Source organism: Labeo rohita, chromosome 17 (genome assembly GCF_022985175.1).
Source record: "Labeo rohita strain BAU-BD-2019 chromosome 17, IGBB_LRoh.1.0, whole genome shotgun sequence".
NCBI lineage: Eukaryota > Metazoa > Chordata > Actinopteri > Cypriniformes > Cyprinidae > Labeo > Labeo rohita.
This window is the reverse complement of record NC_066885.1, coordinates 27,187,771-27,213,368: the sequence shown is the minus strand read 5'-3', so window position 1 is coordinate 27,213,368 and position 25,598 is coordinate 27,187,771. Positions and strand designations below refer to the sequence as shown.

Below are 25,598 nucleotides of genomic sequence, written 5' to 3'. Positions count from 1 at the left end.
AGAAAATGTGGAAAAGATTGCAGCATAAATTTCAAATGCTAAGCCACTTTGACAGTAGCTAATTAGAGCCATGAAAATCCTTACAAAATCTCTGTAATGGTGAAGATACTTTGCTGACCTTTGCCTGAGGTAATTTTAGTTTTTTTGGAAACTGCAGTTAAGACTGTGGTCGTGTCTAAGTACATATAAAAATTACATTTCCAGAACCTACCCAAACCAAGAGATTAGTAATGAGACCCAGACCCAGACCAAGGCCATGTTTATGTGGTCTTAAAAGATCTTATGACCAAGACCACAAAGATCAGGTCTCCAGCTCTGTCCCATATAAATGCAAAAACTCATGGTTTTATCTCTTGTGCAGGTCCAGTGCAGCCCATCACTCTGTTCACTTTCATAACTCTCCTGTGCTGTATTGCCTTCTCCTGCTTTGGCTTCTGTCTGAAAAAACTACGACCTGACAGATCAACAAGCTATCAGGTCAGTGATAAAACATTGATGGTGTAAGAACTCACTCAAGTTAATGAGTGAATATCTAGGATCAACCCCAAATCATCAAAAAAATAAGCAATTGTATATTTGCATTTATTGATTTTTATAACAGTTTAACACAATTTTATTTTTTTAGAAAATAACAAGGACCTAGGGCAAAAATGCCACCAAAATTAACACAAAATGCCCCCACAAATCAGGATATGCCACTGCATGAGTTCTTCTTTTTTATTTATATATAATAGTGCTGTCAAACAATTAATCAAAATAAATACAAAATAAGTGTGTACTATGCATAATTATTATGTATATATACATACAAACACATTCATGTATATATTCATTCATGTATTTATTATAATTTTTATATCATTTATTGTATAAATACATAAAAAATATTTTGTACATAAATAGCATTTCTCTTAAATATATACATTAATTTGTGTGTATTTATATATACATAATCACACACAGTACTTTCAACTCGAACTTTCATTCTGTATGCGATTAATCACAATTAATCGTTTAATAGCCCTAAATTATATAAATCATATTATCATATGATATAGTTAAGCAATATCACACAAGCACTTTTACCTTTTACCTATTTTATATTGATTTTTATTCAGTGATTAAACAAATATGATGTTAATGTTAAGTAATTTACATTTTAGACTCAATATTGAGTATATTGTCTGCTTTTACTTTATTTCGTTAATGAAAATTGTTCCAAACAAAGCCACAGCATAACCATTGTACTTCTCCAAACAGCACACAGTTGTGTTTTGTTACTAAATGAATTGGTTGAGTGAATGTTTCAGTGACACATTCATATACATGTAGATGTCACATCTTTCCTGATTTGTATAACCCAATATGATACAAGGGAGTGCATGATAAAAATATCTAAAAATATTAATTTTTATCCACAAATACTTCCAAATGTGTACATATATTGACATAGTTATGTTTGAATCATAAACAGTAAAGTTTATGATTGTTACCTTAATACCTAGATGCATTTGTCAGAAGTGCAGCCTTGCAAACACTGAGACGAAATTATTTTAGATGGGCTTTGAGAATAAGCTCTCGAAGATGATTTATTTAGGAAAACAATATCTTCAGGCAATAAAAACTGATTGCTGTTTTGTTTTGTTGCAGATGTCCGATCAGACGACAGAAGGAGGCTTCACTGATGCGGAAAGAAGCACCGTTTCCACCACGACCACAGCTAATGTACCTGCTCGTCCTGTCACAGCTCATTTCATTCATCACACTCTCATTTCAAGTCCCCCTTATGAAATTAATTTGTCTCTCTCCTCTCATCTCCTCTCATCTTCCACTCACAGTGTCAAAGGCACTTCACATATAGCGTGTTGCATGAACAAAAAAAGAAGCTCTTAAGATAATGACACTCTTGCTGTCCACCTACTCACCTCTCGTTCTTTCCCTCCTCAGCTTTTTATAGCCTCCGTCTTGCTGGAGCCAGAGCTGGGCCTGACTCCCATGCCCTCTCCGGCCCACCAGAGCTACGGCACCATGGGGAACAGCCAGAGTTCAGTGCGTGACGCCGAAGGTGTGGAAGAGAAGGATCTGGAGGAAACTTTGGAGACTGAACTCAAGGATGACCCGGATCCCAGCTGCCCAAGCCCTCTCATGGACAGTCCTGTGGGTTTCCAGTGACCAACCTTTCCCACTCCTAACGCTCAAGCCCCATGCCTCATCTTAGCTAGTGGCTGATAAAGAGGCACTATGCTGCAAAATTATTCCTCTACAGCCTCCATCTACGAGTAAAAGACAACAAATTGCGGCCATCCAAGCAAACTGCTTTAAAAAGCTTGTTGGGAATTCACTGACATGGCGGTTTTAGTTCTGAGGACTTTGATGAGCTTTCAAAGAAGTCTCTGAAGTGGATAAAAGCAAAGATCTGTCAGCGAATGAGACCAGCCACTTCTCTTGCTCGGACTACGCTTTCTACTTTCTTCTGTATTTTTCTTTTTTCTCTAATGACGTTAATGTGTGTCTGGCAGTTTGGTTGACTGAAGCTTGGAACACTGTATTTTGACAGATTTTTCAATGTACTTTTTTATGCATAGTCACATTGTATAGCTCCAAAGAGTTCAGACATCCAAATCTAATTTGCTTATTATTACTCCTTTTGCTGTTGTTGCTGTTTGTGCTTATTATTGTTATTTTTATTCAGTACTTGTATTTTAGCAATGGTACATAATTGTGCAACATTATGCTGAGAGGCTGTTGTTTTCATGTGTTTACTATTATTAGATTATTATTACTGTTATTAACACCCTCAACCTTTATTGCAGTGTGCGCCAGTCAATCGCTCCCGGTTATTGTTTGTTTTGCAGCGACAATAGCAGTTGTGTTGTGCAAACTGCTGTCAATTGGCACTACAGTAGATTTCAAAGTCAATGAGGCACTTGTTCCATAATTTGTTTGCTTTTTTCTTTCCTGTGAAGTTCAATCAGTTGTTTGGTCTGTGGAAGAGATGTGAGAGGACATTCAAAAGCGAAGCTTTTCACTAATATACATTCTAAGTTAGCAGACTCCACTTAATGAACTGAAAAAAATATGTGCAAAAACAATCAGTTTGTAGGGGAAAAAAAACAACAAACAAAAAGAACTGTTAAAGGAATGATTAAAAATACTTAAGCTCTATTGGCAGCATAAATTTGACTCCCTCAGTTTCTACAGTAACGCACTTACAATATAGACTGTTTAGCATTCCAGATGGTTTAAAGCTCTAAAAAATCATTTATATTAAAGCTCCAGGCAAAATAAACAGATGAGGGAGCACTCGCTCCTAAAATTAAACACTGTTTTTTAGTCTTTTTTGGCCAACAAATTATGTAATTGCTGTATGGTTGTTCAGAATCAGTCAAGTCACTGAGTTCATTCCTACTTCAGCATTAAATATCACTACTGTGAGGAAGGGATGTTTCAGTAGATTTCAGCGAGTGTAGTTATATAAACTATAATTTGTTTTATTAGTTGTATTTAGTACAAATATGTTTCAGTTGAACTCTGTTTGTACCAGAAATATTACTTTAAAAATGACTCACGGTTCAGCGAGAAAATTAGAGTTGGTATTGGAAATCAACTTAACAGCGGCTCCGAACAAGTTTAGGAGTCTGATTCAAATAGCTAATTCATGAGCGAACCCGAAGCTGTCACGTGAATCTTTTTGACTTAAAGAACCGATTCGAAAGAGTAATTTTGTTGCGAATCGGACATTGCGCTCGGTGTTGCGTGTTGCGTCACGTACATGAAATATTAGCGCGCATTCTGAGGTGATGATTTGACAAAACCGCATTTGAGCGCGAAGGCTTTCACAACTTGATTTTACATTGTTACGCATTTTAGTCACAATCTAAAGTCTAGTATATTAATATAAACGTGTGTTGTTTTAACTGTAAGTCATTTTAGGTGTACATGATCCAAAAGTTGAAACATTCAGATCTAAGTTTGATCAGACAAGGTAAGGGTTTTTTTCATAATAATTTCATGATAACATATGTTTACATTTTGTGGTTTTAGAATCGAAACATCTTGTATTTTAACAAATATTTCAGTCCAATACACCCATATTTTAAGTGTATTACTGTAAGCACAGTTTTTGTTTATTTTTACAAACTAAGGGATGAGTTGAAGCCTATAACTGCAGACAGAGCTTGTACTGAAATCAGAGCATTCCTTTAAGAATCATCAAATCCAAGAAATATGTCAAATGATTTACAGGATTGTTATGACAGAAACTGAACATGGCACATTGGTTAATCCTGCTACACAAGTCTTCAACTGCATGTTGTTTTAACTCTGCCACATGCTCAAACCAGCCTGCAGCTCTCTTTAGATCTGTCAAGTGTTGCTCTGGCTTCTGTAACACTTTAATTTTCTTAGTAAATTTTGTATTCTTGGTCTTTGCTGCTAGTGGTTCAAGGACTGGAAGGGAAGGGGTGGGTGGAGGGTTTTCTTGCCAAACTGAATGTAAATGAGATGTGATTTGTACCGTGCTCTCTTGCTGTGCCTTGAAGAAACAGATCTTAAGAAGTAAACAGAAAAAATGTTATGTCTGACAATCCAGCATGACCTGCAATATGCTGCATGGACTACAGAGCAAGATAAGACAAAGAAGCTAAATTCTTAATTCCAATGAATCAATCAGGTGAGAGATTCCTAACAAGTTTTGAACTGACTTAGCCTCGAAACATACTCTGTGCAAGTACATAAATGATTCAAGCTAAGTTGTTGATTTTCATTTCTGAAATGTGTCAGGTCACTGTTCATAATAATGCTAAAATCTGTTCCATTGCATGTTGTCTTCTACAGTCATTTTTACTCTTTCCACTGTCAGCAGTTTAAGCAAGTGAAAATTAGTTGTCATGTTAATTGTTAGCACGCTAAACATATTCAACAGGGCAAATGCGTTGACCAAATATTTGTATCTGCGTACTTGTGAAAAAGTATGTTTCTGGCCATACTGTTCAAAAGTCCCATCGCATCTAATTCACACTAATTATCATCGGTATTGCAGTGTCTATGAGATACACACAAACATATGCAAACACTCTTACGTCGATGTCTTCAATACCTACCTGATAAACTGCTCTTGTGAGATACTTTTTGATATTTACTTTGGTTCTGTTGGTATTCGCAAGCTGTTGGTGTATATAACTGTTTTCATTATTTCGTGTTGGTTTACGGAATGTGGCTTGAGGTGCCGTGTCATGTGACATGGCGCTTATGAAACAGTAAATTGCTGCACCTTGTTACATTGCAGCAGCACAGCTCTTAAGGGTATAAAACTAAATTGAAAAAAAACTTTACGCTGTCAAATAGTGTCTTTATTTCATTATATGTATTTGACCACATTCCTAACCTAGTTCAGCACTGTTTTTGCTACACTGAGAAACTTTTTGTGTAAAAAAAAAAAACAAACAAAAAAAAAACAGAGACTGCTAGTGAATTAAAGTGATTTACAAGAAACAACAAGTAACACTTTGAATGAAACTTGACATTTTTAAGTAGAAAGAATGAATTAGTGATAAGACCTACATTACAGTTTTTCTCAGTCGCTTTGGTGCATTTCTCACAACACTATTTACATTTGCACAACATTTACTTCAACCTCCACAACATTTAGTCATTTGTGCACATCATAGTAGCAGTTTCTCATTCCTTCCAACAAATTGCAAATGCTTTTGGACATGCATCAATTGCTTTCATACAACTCTCTGCTGTTTTATAACATTATCATTTGCTTATGTCATGTCAGTCAAAATTAACTAAACTTGTGAATGCTGAATAGTCATTCCATATAAAACTAATAGTCCTCATTTCATTGCTTGAGTCATTACATACAAAAATGTTGAACTAGTTGTCAAAATCTGTCAAGCAAATTTTATAAAAAATTTTAAATCTTTTTTTTCCTGAAAATGTCTTCTAAATTGAACAATTTCTGCAAATGTGCATGAATGATTTACATACCTATATGTTGTAGGTTCAGTTCCAATATGTACTGCAATATTGTTTACAATTGTGCACAGCTCTACCCAAAGGGAGTTTATGTTTGTTGTAAATAAGGGTGTATTTATTCGTTTGCACAATGCTTTGAATAAATTAGAATTGCAAAGAGCATATGAAGTAAAAATGTGAAACATACATATTCAGTGTCTTGTACTCAGATACCTCACTAAATACAGTAATGTCTAGCTTTACTGTAGTTTTCAAATGGCTGTGCAAATAGTATATAGTGCTGTCTTGAGCATTTTCAGGAAGTGTCACCAAAATCTGACTTTTTTGCATAGGAAAAAATTTACAGAGTAAACTGTCATAATGAAAACATGACAAAGCCATTTGACTATCTTGTTCATAAACAATGGTGTCAGGACTTTTCATCTTGATGACACTGACACTTTCATTGACATGAATACTTGCTTTTGAGGAATGAGCTATCCATTTTGAGCAAGTGACACGCTTTTGCAGGTTATCAACTAGGTTTTGCAGTTTGTACTAATTGTTTTGAGAAATGCATTAACTGTTGTGCAAATGTAAATAGTGTTGTGAGAAATGCACCAAAGCGACTGAGAAAAACTGTAAAGGAGGGACCAATCCTTATACAGAGACATGGGGATGGGATGTTTTGACTTTGGGCCAACTAGAAACCATCCAGAAGACCTTAGGAACCACTTAGGTATCCCTTGGTAGCAAATTTATCATGGACAAGCACAGAAATTTTTATTCAGAAAAAAAAAACAAAAAACACTGAGTTCCATGCAACAGTCTCAAAAACATTTTCTTCAGTCTCAGAAAATGAAACGTCGCCCCTTAATTAAATCTCCTGCTGTGCCAGAAGACAGCCAGTGGTCACTTGACTGGTCAACTCTTGAAAACTGGCAATTATGTTTTTCCTGCACACTAGATGTCATTACCATGTGTTATGTGTGTGTGTGTGTGTGTTATGAGACTGTACTGCAACACAACAACTGAAGCCGCACATGACAAATCTTTCCAAAAAGTAGGACATGCACACTCAATCATAATGGAGCTGAATAAAATGTGTACTCTGATGTTCTGCTTCATTGAGCCTCTACACACCCTTTTAAAATTCATGATTTCTTCCCTTGTAAATATCTGTTCTTTAGACTTGCTACAAAGACCACAACAGTATGTTACTAGAAAGGATTACAGTATATTCCAGGATCTCGGTTAAAGAAGTTTCCATTTCTATATGGAAAGTTCCTTAGATTGGGTAGTGCAGATAAATTGAATTCCATGTGTCTCACCATCAGATGCTTGTGGAATTATGAAATAAACCCATAAAAAATGAAAGATATTTTGATATTTAATTGAATTGCCCTTTAAATCGCTGTGAATGTCCATCCACGAGCAGTCTTTGGTTTATTTAGGCTATTCGGTGGTTTTTGTCTCAGCTATTATTTTCCTTTCTTTTGCAGAACTGGCAGGAATATCTGACATAAAGCCAAAATGTGGATACATCTAAATCTCAAAACATTTTTCCAGAAGTAACAACCGGGAGACAGAAACATTCTATGATTCTATACTGGGCTGCTTGTTTGTGCCACTGCTGGTCTGTATGCATGTGCGGAAATGTGCTTATGCAAGGACGCTGACCCAACCATGTGTCCATGCACACATTCAGATAAAAATGGCTTTCCAAATGGTTAGACAGAAATTAGACAGATAGATGGGAGACAGGCGGATAGATAGATAGATAGATAGATAGATAGATAGATAGATAGATAGATTGATTGATTGATGTGGATGGAAGACAGATGGGCAGACAGACAGATGGATGGGAGACAAGCGGATAGATGGATGGACGGACGGACAGACATAGATAGACAGATAGCTGATAGACAGACAGATAGATGGACGGACAGATAGATGTGGATGGAAGACAGACGGACAAATAGGTGGACGGACAGATGGACAGATAAATGGGAGACAGATGGATGGATGGATGGATGGATAGATAGATGTGGATGGAAGACAGACGGACGACAGATAGATGGGAGACAGGCAGATAGATAGATAGATGTGGATGGAAGACAAATGAGGAGACAGATGGGCTGATAGACAGATGGGAGACAGGCTGATAGATGGACGGACAGATAGATGTGGATGGATGTATGGATGGATGGATGGATGGATGGACGGACGGATAGATAGATGGGAGACAGGCGGATAGATAGAAAGATAGATAGATAGATAGATAGATAGATAGATAGATAGATAGATAGATGTGGATGGAAAACAAATGAGGAGACAGATAGATGGGCGGATAGACAGATAGATGGGAGACAGGCTGATAGATAGATGGACGGACAGATAGATGTGGATGGATGGATGGACAGATAGATAGATGTGGATGGAAGACAGACGGACAAAAGTTCAAATGTTGAGATTAAAATGATCCTCTGTGGACATAGTAGCACAACTTGCCTTAGCCAGGACTTTTCGGGATTAATTACACTGATGTTTACCTTTCAGCGGGGTGAGAATTCCCTGATGGTTGCGGTGATTAATATGTTGGAGGCATCAAATGTGGCTGAGTATATGCCACAGCTCACCTCTCTAATGACAGGCTGTGAAGAGCAGTGAGTCTGCATACTAATTACTGCAGTTTGGCCTGGCCCTGCATGCAGTCAACCTAATTACTTATGTGTGTGAGTGCGTATCGCTATACAGAGATGGGAAAATTGACAGTTTAAATGATAGTATGAGTCATGGTTTTGCATTATTGTTCAGAAGTCACATATAAATACTAAATATTATATTTTATGCTGCACATAAACAGCACCTGAAGTGGCAAAAGTGTACAGACTACTTATTGCAACTGAGGCTGCATTAATGTTTCACATGCTTGAATGTTTGTTGTTAATTTCTGCTTAACTTTGTTTTATTATTAGCTGTAGTCATTCATTTCCCATTGAAATGAAGGTCTTCCAGTTATTTTGTCCCTGCAAATACTTGCCAGTGTGAACGGCCATTAATTTCATGCAAATGAGTGAATACCAATGGACTTACAAATAGTGGAGGTCATGTGATCTGTAGTCAAGTGCCTAAACTTCTCAATGTATAGACAGTGTAAAAATGTCTAATTACAAAATGTCTTCTTTCTCACTATATGACGATAAAAAACATCCATGTTGTATAAATGAGAGCAAAATAAGACCAAGCGCAGGTATGTTTCATCAGTGATGAGAGTGGTGGAGAAAGCCATTTTTCATACACCTGCCACAGTTGCAAGTGTCAACACAGTAGGAAAAAAAAAAAAAGAAAAGAAATCTGCTTGACATTTTCCTTCTGTCTCCTAAGCAACCTTCCTGAGCAGGCAGTCTTCAGAAGGTGAATACCCCTGGGAACAGAAACACGCTGCTTTCTCCTCCTCTGTGCCATATGCTTGGAATAGAACTGCTGCTGTTTTCCCTATTTGACTGCTACCTGTGTTTGTCTCCCCTGCTGTGCATGTGCATCTGAACAGCTTGATTTGTTATAAACCAAGCTGTTATGTTAGAATGTTTGCATTTTATTAGCACATAAATCTTGATCAAGTTAATCTTTCCTTTTGCATTATTATGCTTGACCATTCCTACAGTCAATATTCGCTACCAAGTTTTTCAAAAACAGTTTTGCCATTGTATAGGCAAATGTATGTATGTATGAGCAAGAAAAACCTATGATTTGTCCCTTTTAATAACTTTAAAAGTAGTGTAATTCTTTATCTCGTCCCGGATATGAGAGAGCCGCACTGCTTTTAAATTTTGGCATAAATGCGTGGTGTGAACTGTTTCTGGGATTTACTGTTACAGTCTGCTGCAGTTTTCTTGGCAAACACACTATGACAACTTTAAATGTGCAGAGAGTATTTGATAACCATGTGACCGCTTACTGTGTACAGTCTTGTATTTCCTGTCATTAGTGGGATCCTGAGGGAAACTAGTGGAGATGTCGACGAGAGGTGTGAAGACTTTGGCAGAGGCTGTGTCACAGAAGGACTCTCATTAGAAGAGGGAACATCAACACCAGAGACTGACATGTACAGTAAGGTGCCACAAACTCCTTGTGGAAGGTGTTGAAAGCACGACACGGCTACTGATCCTACAGTAATCCACAACTGTTACAGTTAGCTTTTGAAAGTTGGAATGTTCGATTCAAACTTTGATCTTGGTTAGCACACAGTAATGAATGGCTAATTCACTCAAAGATTCATACAAAGACTCATCAAGCGATTTTTATGACTAACTGGTGATTAACAGAGGGGGAATAAGTGAGTTGTGTGTGAAAATTCAGTTTTGCTAGAGGGCATTTACATGTTCAGGTATTACTGGATATTACATTTTTCTAAAATGACGCACATACTGCAAACTAAAAACAATATGAGGACATTCTATGTCCAAATTCACATCACAGTACAACAAATAACTAACAATAATGACAAGACAACAACAAAAAAGTCTTGTGGACTTAATGGACACGCGCATGTGGTGGCTATTGTAAGAGTGTAAGACCGCAAGTGTACATGAGGGACAGGGCCAGTAACTGCATAATTTATTAATGCTGCAATGCATGCTGAGAACTCACAAAGCCTTAACATTTCAACAATATAAAATTCTTTGTTCAGACAACTGTGTTTGACTAGTTGGACAATATTGGAGGTAATTTTGTCAGTCTGACAAGGGTTTTTATGTAGTTTTGAGAAAATAGCATTTTTTACTGTTTGAGACTCAAAAGGTTTCGTAAACTGGAAAATATGCAGTTGCATTTTTTTGTTTTACATACAGTGGGTGAAGTGACAGATCACATGACAATGACAACATATTAAATGTAGTTTGTCCATATTACATTCATATTATATAACAAATATTTTTTAATGGTCACAAAGTAATTATTCAAAAGAAGCACCTACTCAGAGAGTGTGCAATTTTGGATACAGCCACTGGGTTGAATCAGGGGGGTTTACACAACACACTTCTCAACTATAAATGGAAAATGTTTTATGCGTTTTGGCCGTTTATTTACATGACAGTGGCATTTTGGGGGCTTGCAAACTTTTGAAAATAGGTCATAATGTCAAGTTTTTGAAAATGATATGTTGCCATCTCCATGTAAACTACAAAAATGCTAATTTGTGAAAACTGTAAAAACTGTCATTTGCATGCATATTACATGTTAAGTCCATCTGTATGTGCGCATAGTGTTTCTTTACAAAGTGACATTGCCAACTACTGGCCTGGCACACATAATACATCGCATTCCGGCATCCCTCCACTTTCCCATCTCCTCCTCTATTTCTGTTATTCTCCTTCTATGTAGTACCACAATGGGGGGGTTGAACTCCTCCATTCAGGACAGCAAGCCAAATTTGTTTACCATTAACCATCACGACTGGATTGGCAGTTGAACTCGTGAAACAAGCGTCATCGTTCAAATTTATCCATTTTGGAGAGCATTTTCAAAAAGCCCAGTTTTCCTTGACAAAAACACCGTCTCAGTGTGGACGGAAGTCCAAATTGGAGAGAAAAAGATGCATTTTCAAGCAAAAACATATTAGGCCCTGTCCACACGAACACAGGTACGGCTGTTTGTCCAAATGCAGTATCAGGTCACTGAAACCAAAACTTTTTGAAAACTCCCACCAGGGTGGAGATTTTCAGAAACTCTGGTTGCAGTGTTGTCATTGTCACGTATCGTGCAAGGAAGGGGCGAACAAGGTAACAAGGTAAACTAATGATGACTAAACGAGGACAGGAAACAGAAATGACCAAATATGGGCACAAGAGGGAGAAACCAAACTAAACAGTCCACAGGGGTGTGACAGTCATGTAGCTGGTGAAACTGGAGATTTTGCCCTTGTGACGTCGGAGTATGCGCTTTTTTCAAACTTCTGATTGGCCAACTTGACTTTGCGGTTAGCGTTATATTGCCACCTGTTGGTTTGGTTTGTGTCAGTGTGAACAAATGGCCAAAACAGAGAGAAAAAGTTTTAAAACGAAAACATATTAGTGTGAACATGGCCTTAAGGCCCATTCACACCAAGAACGATAACTATAAAGATAACAATATTAGCGTCCACACTAGTGGACGACATTGTCTGTGTATTCTAGGCGCACAATTGTCTTTAAATTCTTCAGCTTGTTATAGCAGAATTGATTCTGATTGGGTGGGGTTTTTCTTATCATTCATCAGCTGGAAAAAAAATAATTCTGAAAGTGACTCCAACAATATCGTTTTTCTGTGCTTTTATTGTTATAGCTGTGGTGTGGACTTTGCTATTTTTTAATATTGAGAACGATTTTTAGTACTATATCTTTATCGTTATCTTTATAGTTATCTTCCTTATCGTGAACAGGCCTTTAGTTATTTTTCCCAACCTGTGTGAACGGGGATTGTTTCGAAAACGTAGAAGCTTTCCAAAACCACAAAGAAAAAACATTTCTGTTTTTTAGTACCTCATTGTCATGTAAACATGCTCTCAGTCTGATGGATCTTTCTCATGAATCCTTCACTAAATGAACTGCACTGGATTCGTGACAGCAACCACTGAATCAACAAATGACTCACTGAATCGTAAGTTCCATGCCAATGTATAATTTATTTCAGATAGAAAAAGCAGCAATATATTGTGTGTCTATAAATTATGCCGTTAACTTAATCTGTACCCTATACTTAACATTAAAGAATTTTGTTTATTATAGTCATTATATTTAGCTTAACATGTCCTTATGATAATGCAAATTGAGTGCAGGCTTTACCCAGTGTAACATGACAAGGAAAACCAGAGAGAGAACAAAAAATGATTTTTTCCACTCCTCTCATATTTCAGTTCAAAGCGTTTTTGGTGGGTCTTGAGATTATACCTCTGTGGGTTCTAGCATGAGAAGTTTGTTCCATACAACTTGTGTGCTATTTACCAAATCTTCTGACACCACACGACAGCTCTGTGTGAGGAACAGACCAATCATTTTGTTTTTGCTCAAACTCTTTCCCTCTGCCAACTCTTACATCATATCATATATCAATCGCACTACTGCATAATTCTATTTTACTGACATTCTATTTTATCATAAATATACATTTAAATTAGACAAATATTATGACAATACTGTAGATTTGTCATTATCAAGCAAATAATGTTTTATATATTGACGGAACCAGAGCGCTGTGACAAATATATGTGAACTGAATGCAGTCAACACTTAAAAATATCCCAAAGTCACAGTCCAGCACACTCCCGTTCTAAACGACTCTTCTCTACTGTCTGAGTCTCAAAATACAAACACTCCACACACTCTCTCACTGTGCTTGTCATGGTTGTCATGGTAATTTCCAATGCCCTGCTTCCAACACATTGCAGACTTTCTAAAAATACTGATCTCTAGTCTGTATTGTTTTTATTGTTTTTATTATTATTGCGCCTTTTTATCTCTGTCTCTCTCCCACTCTCCCACTGTCTCTCAATTTTACACTTTATTTAGCTTTTAGGGCAGATATAGTACAAGTGTTTGTGGCTTCTATTCTTTGGTATTCTTAGAAATATTCATAATTATAAATCTGGAATCATATAAATTTCAAATAGGGGTCTCATAAATTAAAAATAAAATACTCAAATGGTGTTATATAGCAGTGGTGGATAGACGCTGATTTTTGTGGAGGCACATTTTTGCTTCTTATAAGCAAGGCAGAATGTGCCTAGGCTTGACAGTCAGCCTTCAAGACATTTACAATAATGCAGTGTAATTGAATCCACAAACCCAGTGAGCAGCTCTCGCTTCTGGAGTTTTGCTCCATCTCATCCACTCTGACAGTGTCACATCAGAGAGTGCAAAGGCGTGAACAGTATTTCTTCATAACCTTCTGATTATTGGAACTGGGACATTGTGAAGAATAACATAAGACAAATGCTATTTCTTTTTTTCTTCAAGCCAGTGTTATATAAGGATCATCTTCAAGAAACAGTGTCCTCATGGCTTACAGTTGATACAACTAATAGGATATAACTGAACTTTGTTTAGATTTAAAGGGTTCATCTTCAGAACACAAATTAAGATATTTCTAATGAAACCGGAGAGCTTTCTGGTCCTCCATAGACAGCAACACAACTGACACATTCAAGGCCCAGAAAGTAGTAAGGACATTGTTAAAATAGTCCATATGACATCTGTGGTTCAACCTTACTTTGTATGCTAAAGCTATGAGAATACATTTTGCCCGCAAAGAAAACAAAAACAACAACTTTATTCAGTAATTTCTTCTCTTTCGTGTCAGTCTCCGAAAAAAGAAGTAAAATATTAGAATTTGATCTGTATCATGTTTTAACTGTCTATGTAGTATACTGACTACTTTTTCTGAAAGATGCTTTTTGTTTAACATTGCTACGCTGTGAAATTTTCAATAACTGGTTGTAAAGGATCAAGTTTGTATTGGTTTTTCATAATGTTGACACAAGAATACGATTTCCAAACTTATTAACAAGTTTGATCTTTGTTCCTCTTTGGAACACAAATTAAGATATTTTTGATGAAATCCGAGAGCTTTCTGACCCTCCATGGACAGCAACACAGCTACCACATTCAAGACCCAGGAAGGTAGTAAGGACATCATTAAAATAGTCCATGTGACATCAGTGGTTCAACCATCATTTTCTGAAGCTATGAGAATGTCAGCTCTTGCATTGAATGTGCATCAAAGACTGACACGAAAGAGAAGAAATTGTTGAATAAAGCTATTTTTGTTTTCTTTGCACACAAAAAAATATTCTCGTGGCTTCATAACATTACAGGTGAACTGCTGATGGACTATTTTGTTAAAATAGTCCATAACATGTCCTTACTACACTCTAAAAAAATGCTGAGTTAAAAACAACCCAACTTGGGTTAATTAGCAATCCAGTGCTGGGTAAATATTGGACAGAACACATGCTGGGTTGTTTTGACGCAGCTAGTTGGGTTAAATGTTTTTACCCTGCTAGGGTAAAACATGCTGGGTTGTTTTATTTAGGTCAACTATTGTTTAAAAATTATTATATTGCTGGCTTAAAATTGCCAGCTTGGAAATTAAAAATCACACACAGAATTAAAGAGGCAATAGCAATAATCAAAAAACAAACATTTTTTATTAAGCAAGAACACCCAAGGACAAAAATATGAATTTATTTGGGTGAATACAGCATTAAACTCGTCTAACAATCATTTTAGAAATAAAAAATGTATCATTCAAAAGTAGCATTTTAATTTACATCTATTCAACTGTTCTCTGTAATCACTTTCTCTGTAATCACCAAAATAGTGCTAATTCTCGTGCTGGTGTGTCATCAAAATCTGCCGTTCGCCTCGCGTTTCACTTGTAGCTGAAAGATGCTGTGACTGATTCCATAACCTGCCCATTAACAAACAGTACTGAGAACAGAGAACATATTGTAACATAAAATGTAATTAAATTCAGTATTCTAACGAATAAAATCAGTTTATGTTATGCAAGGCAAAAGGTATTTCCATCATGCTAAACGAATGCTTTTTTTTTTTCTTCTCTCCCTGTCTGGTGTGTGTAATTTATATCTGATTATGATGATTAAAGGTGTGTTGCACAATAGGTAGGGTGCAATTTAGTTGTTCACTGTATACTGTGAGTGGGGCAGTGATGGGCCACTGCATCGTATGTATGTAGTATGTTACTTGTATGAAACAGCTGATATCAAATTGTATGTGTCCAAAACAAATTTTCTTCTGGACAATAAAAATCTATCTTATGACTGCTGCTGACGCAGTTGACTGACATCTCATTCTTATATGTTGCGTTGCATAAAATAATATAATTTACAGCACAGAAAAGACTTTATAAATGAAATAAAACAAACCTTTATTTCGCTGAAGAAGTGCGCAGTGGCTCTGAGAAATGCTGTCTCCTGTAGAGGATGCAAAAACCTCTGACTGTAATGTCTGAGACAGGCTCAAATCAACAGCTGGGCAGACAAAATAACCTGACCCAACAGCTTAATTACAGAAAAAATACCCAGCACTTGGGAAAAAAATATTAACAAATAACCCAATAAAATGACCCAACTGAATCCAGCATTGGGGTTACAAAAAATTAACCCAGCATTTTTTTAGAGTGCAGAAAAACTACCCAGCACCTGGGTAAAAATATAAAAAACAACCCAATAAAATTACCCAACAGGCTGAACCCAGCATTTTTTAGAGCATACCTTTCTGGGCCTTGAACGTGGTAGTTACGTTGCTGTCTATGCAGGGTTATAAAGCTTTCAGATTTCATGAAAAGTGTCTTAAAGTGTCTGTCACGCTCGACTGCGCTCAGGACAGTTGGATCAGAGGTAAAAAATGATATAAATACTGTTCAGTTTCTTGCACAGACCGATTGTTTCGTGTTAACACCTCAATGTATTGTCAAGGGCCACAGGGTTTAATTTGGTTTTGTCTGTGTATGTTTTTTTTTGACTCTCAACCCTTACGAAAAAGACGTTTATTCAGGTGCACTATTATATACTTTTTTTTAAACTTAAAATAGGAAAGTATACTTTCAGTATACTTTTTATTCTCAGATATGTGCTTTATATACTTCTCAAAAAAATACCTAAAATGCCAATTAAGTATACTTGATTTATACTTAGAAAAAGTATATTTGAGCTATATTTGTGCTCTGAGAATTCGTGTTTTCATTGTTATAAGCTAGGGGCGCTATTGCACATCTTCTGTACAGAACTTCCAAAACACAAGTGACACAAAACACAATCTCAGACATAAAACAGCATCAAAACCATAGATATGTAAAATTGTGTAACGTTATGGAAAAAAATGACGACCTATGAAGAGCTAATAATAATGACTGTCAAGTGACTGTATACTTCAAAGTGTACTAAAAGTGTTTAATTAGTAAACTATCAGTATACCTATAAATTTACTTTTAGTATACTTGCAGTACAAACTAAAAACAGTTGTAAACTAGTTGTGTACTCAAAGTTTATTTTTGTTATACATAAAAGTATACTTTTATATACTAGAAAGTGGGCCAATTTAGTCCCAAGGAGTATTAAAATGGTACATTTAAAAGTATACCACACTGTAAAAAACAATTTGTTGAGTCAACTTAAAATAATTTGTAACCTGGCTGCCTTAAAATTTTAAGTTCAGTCAACTCAAAAAAATTTGAGTTTATTCAATTGAAATGTTAAATTATACTTAAAATTTTAAGGCAGCTGGGTTACTTACCCATCTGTTAAGTTTAGCAAACACAAATATCAAAGTTGTTACTTAGTACAACTTAACATTTCAAGTTGAATAAACTTATTTTAGTTGACTGAACTTAAAATTTTAAGGCAGCAGGGTAACAAATTATTTTAAGCTGACTCAACAAATTGTGTTTTTTTATTTTTTACAGTGTACTAGTACACTGATATTTGTATACTTACTACATAAAGTATACTTAAAAATATACTTGAACTTTACTTAAATATACTTAATAAAATAAACTTGAAGTGTACTTCTTTTTGGTAAGGATAAGCCGTGGGTCCCACTGACCATTATATGACTGACATACTGAAACAATTTGAGTTAAAAATCTTTGTAGAGATACACAAAAGTCGATACACACATTTCAAGCAGAGACCCATATGAAAGATATTCTTTATTTCTGTCATTTATTACAAATAAGCTTCCAATACGTGTTTACATAGAGCCTTGACTGATCCTGATTCTAGTTGGATTGGTGACTGGCTGAGGAAATAGGATGTACAGTGTAATTGAAATATAACTTTTTGGTTACTGAGGAGCCAGGTCGTAACATCGCTGTTTAATATCAGCTGCTTCAGTGAGGTAGACATTGAGACAATTCAGTCACAGAATATCAAGAGGAAAAAGCACAGAAGCAAACACTACACACACAACACTTCAATAAACATAGCTTATCACAAAGGAACGCTTTCACTTGAAAATGTAACCGTTGCATCTTCGTAAAAGATTTTCAATACTAACAAGCTAATCATTCCATAAAGACAGACATCTTACAGGTTATTGGAAAGCCATTAGGTGGTACATACGTACTCAGAAAAAGAGAACAGTCTTTAAGAGAGAAAATAAAATATACATTTTACACAAAAAAGTATATAGTGCACCATTGAGCAATACATAAATTTAAATAATCAATCCACAAACAGCTAAATATACAGAAAAGGCTATATACCTAAAGTAGGCGTTGTCATATAAAGTAACATACCAGCAGTTTTAATATCTGTGACAGTTCTACACACTTTGAAATACTTGGCCTGAACCGTTTAAATGTAGAAATATCTCTTGTATAAAGAGGACAACATTTCTACAAAGCTATTGAATAGCAGCAAAAAGGTTATCATCGCTTTTAACGTTTACTATAGCTCATAATTATGGCAACAAATATTCTTATCTTAGATAAGAGTGTGTTTGTTCTTAACTTACAAGGTTGTAATAAGCCAACTAATGCAATTTGCTATTTTTAAAATATATTATTCACAAAAAGTGCTAACAAAAACTGTGAAATAAAAGATGAAATTATTTATAGCTAACGCCCACTGGAATGGGTCATTTAACATAAACGCTTTTTGACTATCTACAACTGTAGGTGAACAAATCATCTAGTCACTATGATATAACAGTCACTTTATGTGAAGTAACAGTCTACACAAGTCTTTCGTAAGTAAGCCTTGGAGTAGAGTGCTTCGAGTATAATCCCATACAATGGAAATGTAAACTTATGACATGGCACAGGTTCAGAAATTAACAGTCTAAAAATTCCAAAAGCTATTTCGGATGTAACAGTGCTCGTCATTTACTTTCATCGCCAGAAATACTGTTAATGATTGAAGAATGTGGCAAACAAAATTTCACATGAACATCTGGATGGCATTGAGAAAATGTATGGCTACTGATTGCTTATTGTCTTTGACACTATCATTTGGACTATATTGCCAAATACTACTAGGTTCATGCTCAGATAACTTACTGAACATCACTGAACTTACAGTAAACACAGCACAGGCAAGAGTATAGAATTATTTCTGTGTAATTTAGGGTTAAATTGGAGTGGCTTCAAAGGCCTTTATCTAAATTGATTCCAAGAGGCGTCAGAAAAAAACTTTCCAAGTTGACCAAGCGCACGTGTGCATAGTCAAACCTCTGTTTTACACTCACATGACACATCAATACATCAAGACAGTCATTAAAGATAGTTTGAGGAAATACATTTAGTCATTACTATATGTACTTAGTCATTACTGTATGTACAAAGCAAATTTTGCTTTCGAAGTTTCAACCATAAACTATCCATGCCCTGCATTCTTCACTCTTCAACCTCACAGGCTTCGTTATCTCTATCTACAATCTCAGTCTACTGTTAGACCAAGCTACCAAGTTAGGACTGTTCAGTGAGCCAAAATACAACTGAACTGATTTTCCCATTGGTCATCCCATATCCAATCCCCTCACTCTTTAACAAGACTTTTGAGAAGTTAGTTTGAGAATCTGGTGACCTCCAGGGTGTTCCAGTGTGAATCTCACATCAACCTCTTTCTCAGTTGGACTTATGTTCACCATTCTTGGCCCAGCCTCTAGTCATGGCTGATACCACAATGCTGTACATATTGAGCCAAGCCTGGCGCAGTGCTGTCGTGTAAGCCGGACCCAGGCTGGACTGAAGCATATAGAGCAGGGACTCTCCAACCACCTAGAGAACATGTGAAAGAACCCAATCAATCAACCGATGGTCTGAAAAATCACTGTGACTCAGCCTGAAGACCGCTGTCAATCTCATTGTCGTCTTTGACGTTTGAGTGTTACGGCTGCAATGTGTAATTTCTGTCATGCAGGGAAAGTATACTCACAGCAAAGGATTGAGTCTTCACCCCAACTGCCTGGTGCTTCCTGCCCAGGTTCAACAAGAAGTCCTCCAGTGTATGTAGGTCATCAAGATGGCTCACAGCTGCGTCGATCACTAACATCACCTGGACAGACATACAACCACTCATGAGCTGGGTTTACATGGCTGTAAACTCAAAAGTTGAGTCACACCTGCAACACCTGTTTGAATGTCTCGCTTGTCCAAGTGTTTATTTGGGGTTGAAGTTAAATTCTAGGAACAGGATTGGACACCCCAGTCCTAAATGAACCATGCGGCTCTATGGTGCAACAAACAACCAAACATATCAACGGAAGCTTTTAAGGAAATTTGGTGTATGTTGTGGATCATGTTTGAAAAGTCCATCTGGACATATCCTAGACTCTTTGTGAGGGATGAATCAACTTTTCGGTTACTGCCAACAACGCCACGCAAAGGCATTTTCTCAATTCGAAGGGTCCTTGCATACTGAGTCAAATGCGTATTAATTAAACCTTTTCGAAAAATTTCACAAAACAATACAAAATGGAGTCTTCAAGCAGCGAGGATGATTGTGTTGTCCTCTCTCTTCCTTAAAAAGAGTAAAAGAAAGAGGAAATATTGAGTCCATCCAATCCTGAGATTGCGTAAAGAGGAAGACGAGCTCCATCTCCTTATCAAGGAGCTGCGGGATTATCCCGAGCAATTCATAGTTTAGGTACTTCAGGATGTCTGGCTCAGTTTGATGCTTTGCCAGTGATATTGGAGCTACAAATTAAAAAGAAGACCACCAATTTCTGTGAACCACTTGTTTGTCATACAGTGCTTTGTGCTGCAAGACGAAGCGAATCAACTGGACACCATTCTGGATTTTGGCGTTCGCTTGCACAGTGGTTCTGAATTGTCAAAACTTCTCAAAATGCTTGCTATGGATGCGCAAAATGCAGAAAATTTAAACCTGATTTGAAGATTTTATGATGGACGAAAATTTCGAAAGCAGTGTGTAAACGTGATTGACACAACATGAAGTCGTATTTATTTTTTAACATGCAAAAATTTCAAGATTTTGGACTCAGTGTGCAAGCACCTTAAGAACTCATAAGGATGTTAGGACAAAAAATGCATCTTTGTGAAAACAGAGATGGGCTGTGATGTCGTTGCTCAGTTGACTGTCCCGGTGCATTTTAAATAGCGGGACAGCACAACCCTTGCTGTTGGTGAGGAACGAACCAACTTCTCGCCACACCAAGTCTGTTTCTCTATTCTAACAATGTGTGGAATGACCCAACTTTTTGGTTATTGCCAACATCTGCTTTGATCTTGTTGCTTAACTGACTGTCCTGGTGCATTTTAAATAGTGAGACAGCACAACCGTTGCTCTTGGTGAGGAATGAAACAACTCCTCGTCATGCCAAGACTGTTTCTCAGTTCTAATAATGCAAAGAACAGTTTTGCGATCTCATGAAGAACAGTATTGTCAGACTTCCTTGAAAAAACTTGGAAAGGGTGCGAGGACACAGAATGCATCTTTGTGAAAATTGAGATGTGCTGAGATTTCGTTACTCAACTGACCAGTCCAAGGGCATTTTAAATAGTGAGATGGCACCAGCCTTGTTCTTTTTGAGGAACTAACCAACTTTTCTGTTACTGCCAACAACACCACGCTAAAGCTTTTTAATTCTAAGAATGCAAAGAACAGTCTTGCATTCTTATGAAGACCAGTCTTGTCAGACCTCTTTGAAAGAACTTTAAAAGGAATGAGAATACAAAATGCATCACTGTGATCTCATTGCTCAACTGACTGTACCAGTGCATCTTAAATAGCGAGACAGCAGAATGCTTACTCTTTGTAAGAAAGTAACCTTTTTTTTTTTTTTTTTTTTTTGGTTACTGCCAAACGTCGTAACCTAATTCTAAGAATGCAAAGAAGACCTTGAAAGCAGTCGGAAAGGATGCAAGGACACGAAACGCATCTTTGTAAGAACTGAGAACTGCTCAACTGACCGTCCCGGTTCATTTTAAATAGTGAGAGAACACAACCCTTGCTGTCTGTGAGGAATGAGCCAACTTTTTGGTTACTGCCAGCCAGGCAACACCAAGGCTGTTTCTAAATTCTGAGAATGCAAAGAACAGTGTTGCGTTGTCATGAAGACCGATTTTGCCTGACTGCCTTGAAAAAACTTGGAAAGGAAGCGAGGACACAAAATGCGTGTTTGTGAAAAATGAGATGTGCTGTCATCTCGCTACTCACCTGACCATCCCAGTGCATTTTAAATAGCAGGACAGCACAACCTTTGCTCTTTGTGAGGAATGAACCAAATTTTCGGTTACTGCCAACAAAGTCACGCCAAGGCTGTTTCTCAATTCTAAAAATGTAAAGAACAGTCTTGCATTCTCATGAAGAACAGTCTTTCCAGAAAAGATCTGACCGAGTTCTTACCTTGAAAGAACTCAGAAAGAATGCGAGGACATAAAAACAGAGATCAACTGTGAGATCAACTGACCATCCCGGTGCATTTTAGCTAGTTGCACAATGTAAATATATTTTTACTTCACCGCAAGTGTGTGAGTAAACAGTCTATTAAATATTCCCTATGCTTTGGCAGTATTAAGAGTCTTTTAAATATTCCACTGAAATGCCAATAACCATTTTTTGAGTATTGGAATTGAACTTGATGATGTACAAGGAGAACACATAGATGCATGATTGCATAAGAACTCCTCAAAAGTAGGTTCCTGCACTTTTACTCTACCAATTGTTATACAGTTGACCTCTGGGCTCACCTTGGTGACATGCTCGAGGAACTCCGGGCTGGAGAGGCATTCAGGTGCAACCCCACAGTTTGTGCTGTAGCTGAAGAGAGTAAGCAGTGCTGGATCCAGCTCAAATAACCTAAAAAGAAATGTTACGTTTAATCAGCCAGCGCTACAAAGCAATTCATTGACATGGGTCTTTAACCACAATTGCTTATTGCACATTTCCCTAACAAAAATGATCATTAATTTGGACATTGAAAAAAAACGCATATCCTTTTTTCTTATAGCTTCAAGCCCCTTTTTTCAAAGAAAGTCACTTTTATCCTTTCGCAAAGGCGAGTTTGAAAAGGAATACTCAGGAAAGTGATACTTGGTAGCATCTTTCCTCTGAGAAGGTGATTCTGATGAAAATGATCTTGCTGCTCCCTGTCGCCAAGCAACAAGTCAAGCCTCTCACTGAGCTGCGGTTAGATGAACAGACAGTGGGAGACTGATGGGGAATTTTTGATGGATTTCAGGAGATTACGCTTTAGTTTGTTAAACTGCTATACCTTCATGATCAGTTCAATATTCAATTTATGGAGCTCAAGGATACTCAGTTTTGATTGGCACCTTCTACGTGTATTAAGTGTTTATTTGCATAAAAATCTAAACATTGCATTAATTATTAATCTAATTCTTTTTAATAAATGATTATTTCTGACAAATGCACCTGTCCCACAAAAACATCACACATGTACATGACATCCTGAGCAGCACAGCTCTATTTGCAACTTTCTAAATAAACATGCAGACTAATTCGCATAGCATTATCCCTGGCTGCGAAAGAGTTTTAGCCAGCATGCAGCGTGATTGATATATTACCTCGTGAACATAACAATTCCATGTGGCACCTTGTTTTTCCCCAGACTCTCCCAGCTGTCCCGGATCAGACCTTTATCTTTTTCAGAGATTTTCTCCATCGTGACCCTCAGTAATGCTGTGTTCCCCGGTCGTCTTTCAGTGGTGTGGCATCAAAATGTCTTCTTCAGTTTAAAACAGGACCTCCTGAATTCCCATTTCCAGACTTCCAGAGTTCAGTCTTCAGGTATGACCCCCCTGTGAAGTGCCAACATTGCATTTCATTTTCCAAGGACAAATCAGACTTATCAGAGCAGCGTGCACGAGGGTCTATAGGTTCAAATACATTTCATTTACAATCTACTTGCGATGCATTGAAATCAATTTAGCTGCAAGCGCTTTCCAACAGATGCTTCATGCACTCAACATCTAGAAGAGAAGAAACCCAACTTAGCCCTGACTTTATGGTCACAATAAACAGCTAACGTACCGTTCCTTCACTGCTCTAGAGGTGACCTTCTTCTCTCACTGGCTTCGTCTGTCTTTCTCTGGCATTAGGATTTCTGTTTGTTCACTGCGAATATGTATATGTCAAGCCTGCTATCCTTGTGTTTGCTCTCTCTCTCTTTTTCTCTCTCTTTCTTTGTCTCACTCTCTCTCTCTTTTCCTCTTTGCTCCCCCCGCTCTCTCACACACATGCAAACACTCACTCACTTTCTCTCTCTTTATCTCTCCCTCTATCTGCTCCCTCTCCCCTCTCTGCTGCATGTAACCTCATAGACGCTGCTTGATGTGCATTCAAACTAGGATGAGAAAAGCTTATTGACAAGCTCCTGCGTTTCAAAAAAGAAAAGAAACTTATTTCAGTGTGAGTCGTGTTTTTATTCAATCACACTCTTAACTGTCCTAAATGCTCTCACCCCTGTGCTCATGTGGACAGTAAATAAGGACAGAATGGAAATATCTCTAATCTTCGCTGCTCCTAGTAATAGCACATGTTACGAGCCATAGCTCCTCCTACAGGTGAGAGTCTGGCCTTCAACAAAATAACAACACCTTCAGACAAACTGTATGCATCTATAATCAAATCAATTTTTTACTGATGCTGTAAAATAACGGCAAGGCTTTATAAATAAATATTTTCAAACAGACAAATCCTGGATAAGGTTGGCTTTCATATTCACAAACAGTTCAATCGACTGCATCACTGCATTCTGCTTAAAAGCATCTCTTCATTCTTTAAATAAAGATTCTATTTAGAATCAGTGAGAATTATATAACTGTCCGAGAACATTTCAAGTTCCATGAAAAAGTTTTCTCCAGTTCTTTAGAAAACCTTATGTGTACAAGTATGCTATAGAGAACCAAAACCAACTGAAGAATTTATAAAATCCATAATCTATCTATATCTACACTTTTAAGAAAAATGGTTCTAAACAGTACCAGAAAAGGATTCTTCAGCTCGTAACAACAGCAGAACCTTTTTTTGGTGCTATATACACTTTTAAAAATAAAGGTTCTTTATTGGCATCAATGGTTCTCTGAAGAAACTTCAGAACATCCATGGAACCTTTGAAATGCAGAAAAGGTGCTTTATAGTCAAAAAACATTCTTTCTTTTAGGAACTGTTCACTGAATGGTTCTTCTATGGCATCACTGCAAAAACACCCTTTTGGAGCCTTTACTTTTAAGAGTGCACTCTTAAAAATAAAGGTGCCTCACGATGCCAAAGAAGAACCTTTTTTATCTATATGGTTCCATAAAGAACCTTTAACATCTGAAGAACCTTTCTGTTTGTAAAAGATTCTTTGTGGTGAAAGAAGGTTCTTCAGATTATAAAAAGTTAAGAAAGAGATAGTTCTTTAAAGAACCTTTGACAGAATGGTTCTTTGTGGAACCAAAAAGGGTTCTTCTGTGGCATTGCTGGGAGGAAAATTCTAAAACATGTTTGTCTGGAAAACACCTACAATTTAAAACTAAATTTGTATTAAACTTTAAGAATGAAATGTTTTACCTGTTGAGAATGTGTTGACAGTCAGTGTAGTTGGTCATGAACAGAAAATCAGTAATGAGGTGTTTTGACAGTTACAGATTTGAAAAACAGAAGGGAG

At 36.9% G+C, this 25,598-nt stretch overlaps 2 protein-coding genes across 3 annotated transcripts in view; one reads left to right on the top strand and one right to left on the bottom strand.

Annotated features, from left to right (window-relative positions):
* The window catches only part of tmem63c (transmembrane protein 63C), a 65,319-nt gene extending 60,950 nt beyond the window's left edge, over positions 1-4,369 (top strand). For both annotated transcript variants that reach the window (XM_051132720.1, XM_051132721.1), the window contains 3 exons: positions 362-477; positions 1,651-1,725; positions 1,948-4,369. In XM_051132720.1, the coding sequence (XP_050988677.1) occupies positions 362-477; positions 1,651-1,725; positions 1,948-2,172 (416 nt within the window). In that variant the 3' untranslated portion in view covers positions 2,173-4,369. The remainder of the gene's footprint in view (positions 1-361; positions 478-1,650; positions 1,726-1,947) is intronic.
* Positions 4,370-17,657: 13,288 nt separating this feature from the next.
* ngb (neuroglobin) lies at positions 17,658-24,199 on the bottom strand. Its single transcript, XM_051132752.1, has 5 exons — positions 23,978-24,199; positions 23,512-23,745; positions 22,675-22,783; positions 19,898-20,017; positions 17,658-19,740 (listed from the first exon to the last, which is right to left on the bottom strand). The coding sequence occupies exons 2-5, from the start codon at positions 23,607-23,609 to the stop codon at positions 19,588-19,590; spliced, it is 480 nt and encodes a 159-aa protein (XP_050988709.1). The 5' UTR covers positions 23,610-23,745; positions 23,978-24,199; the 3' UTR covers positions 17,658-19,587.
* Between the last annotated feature and the right edge of the window lie 1,399 nt (positions 24,200-25,598).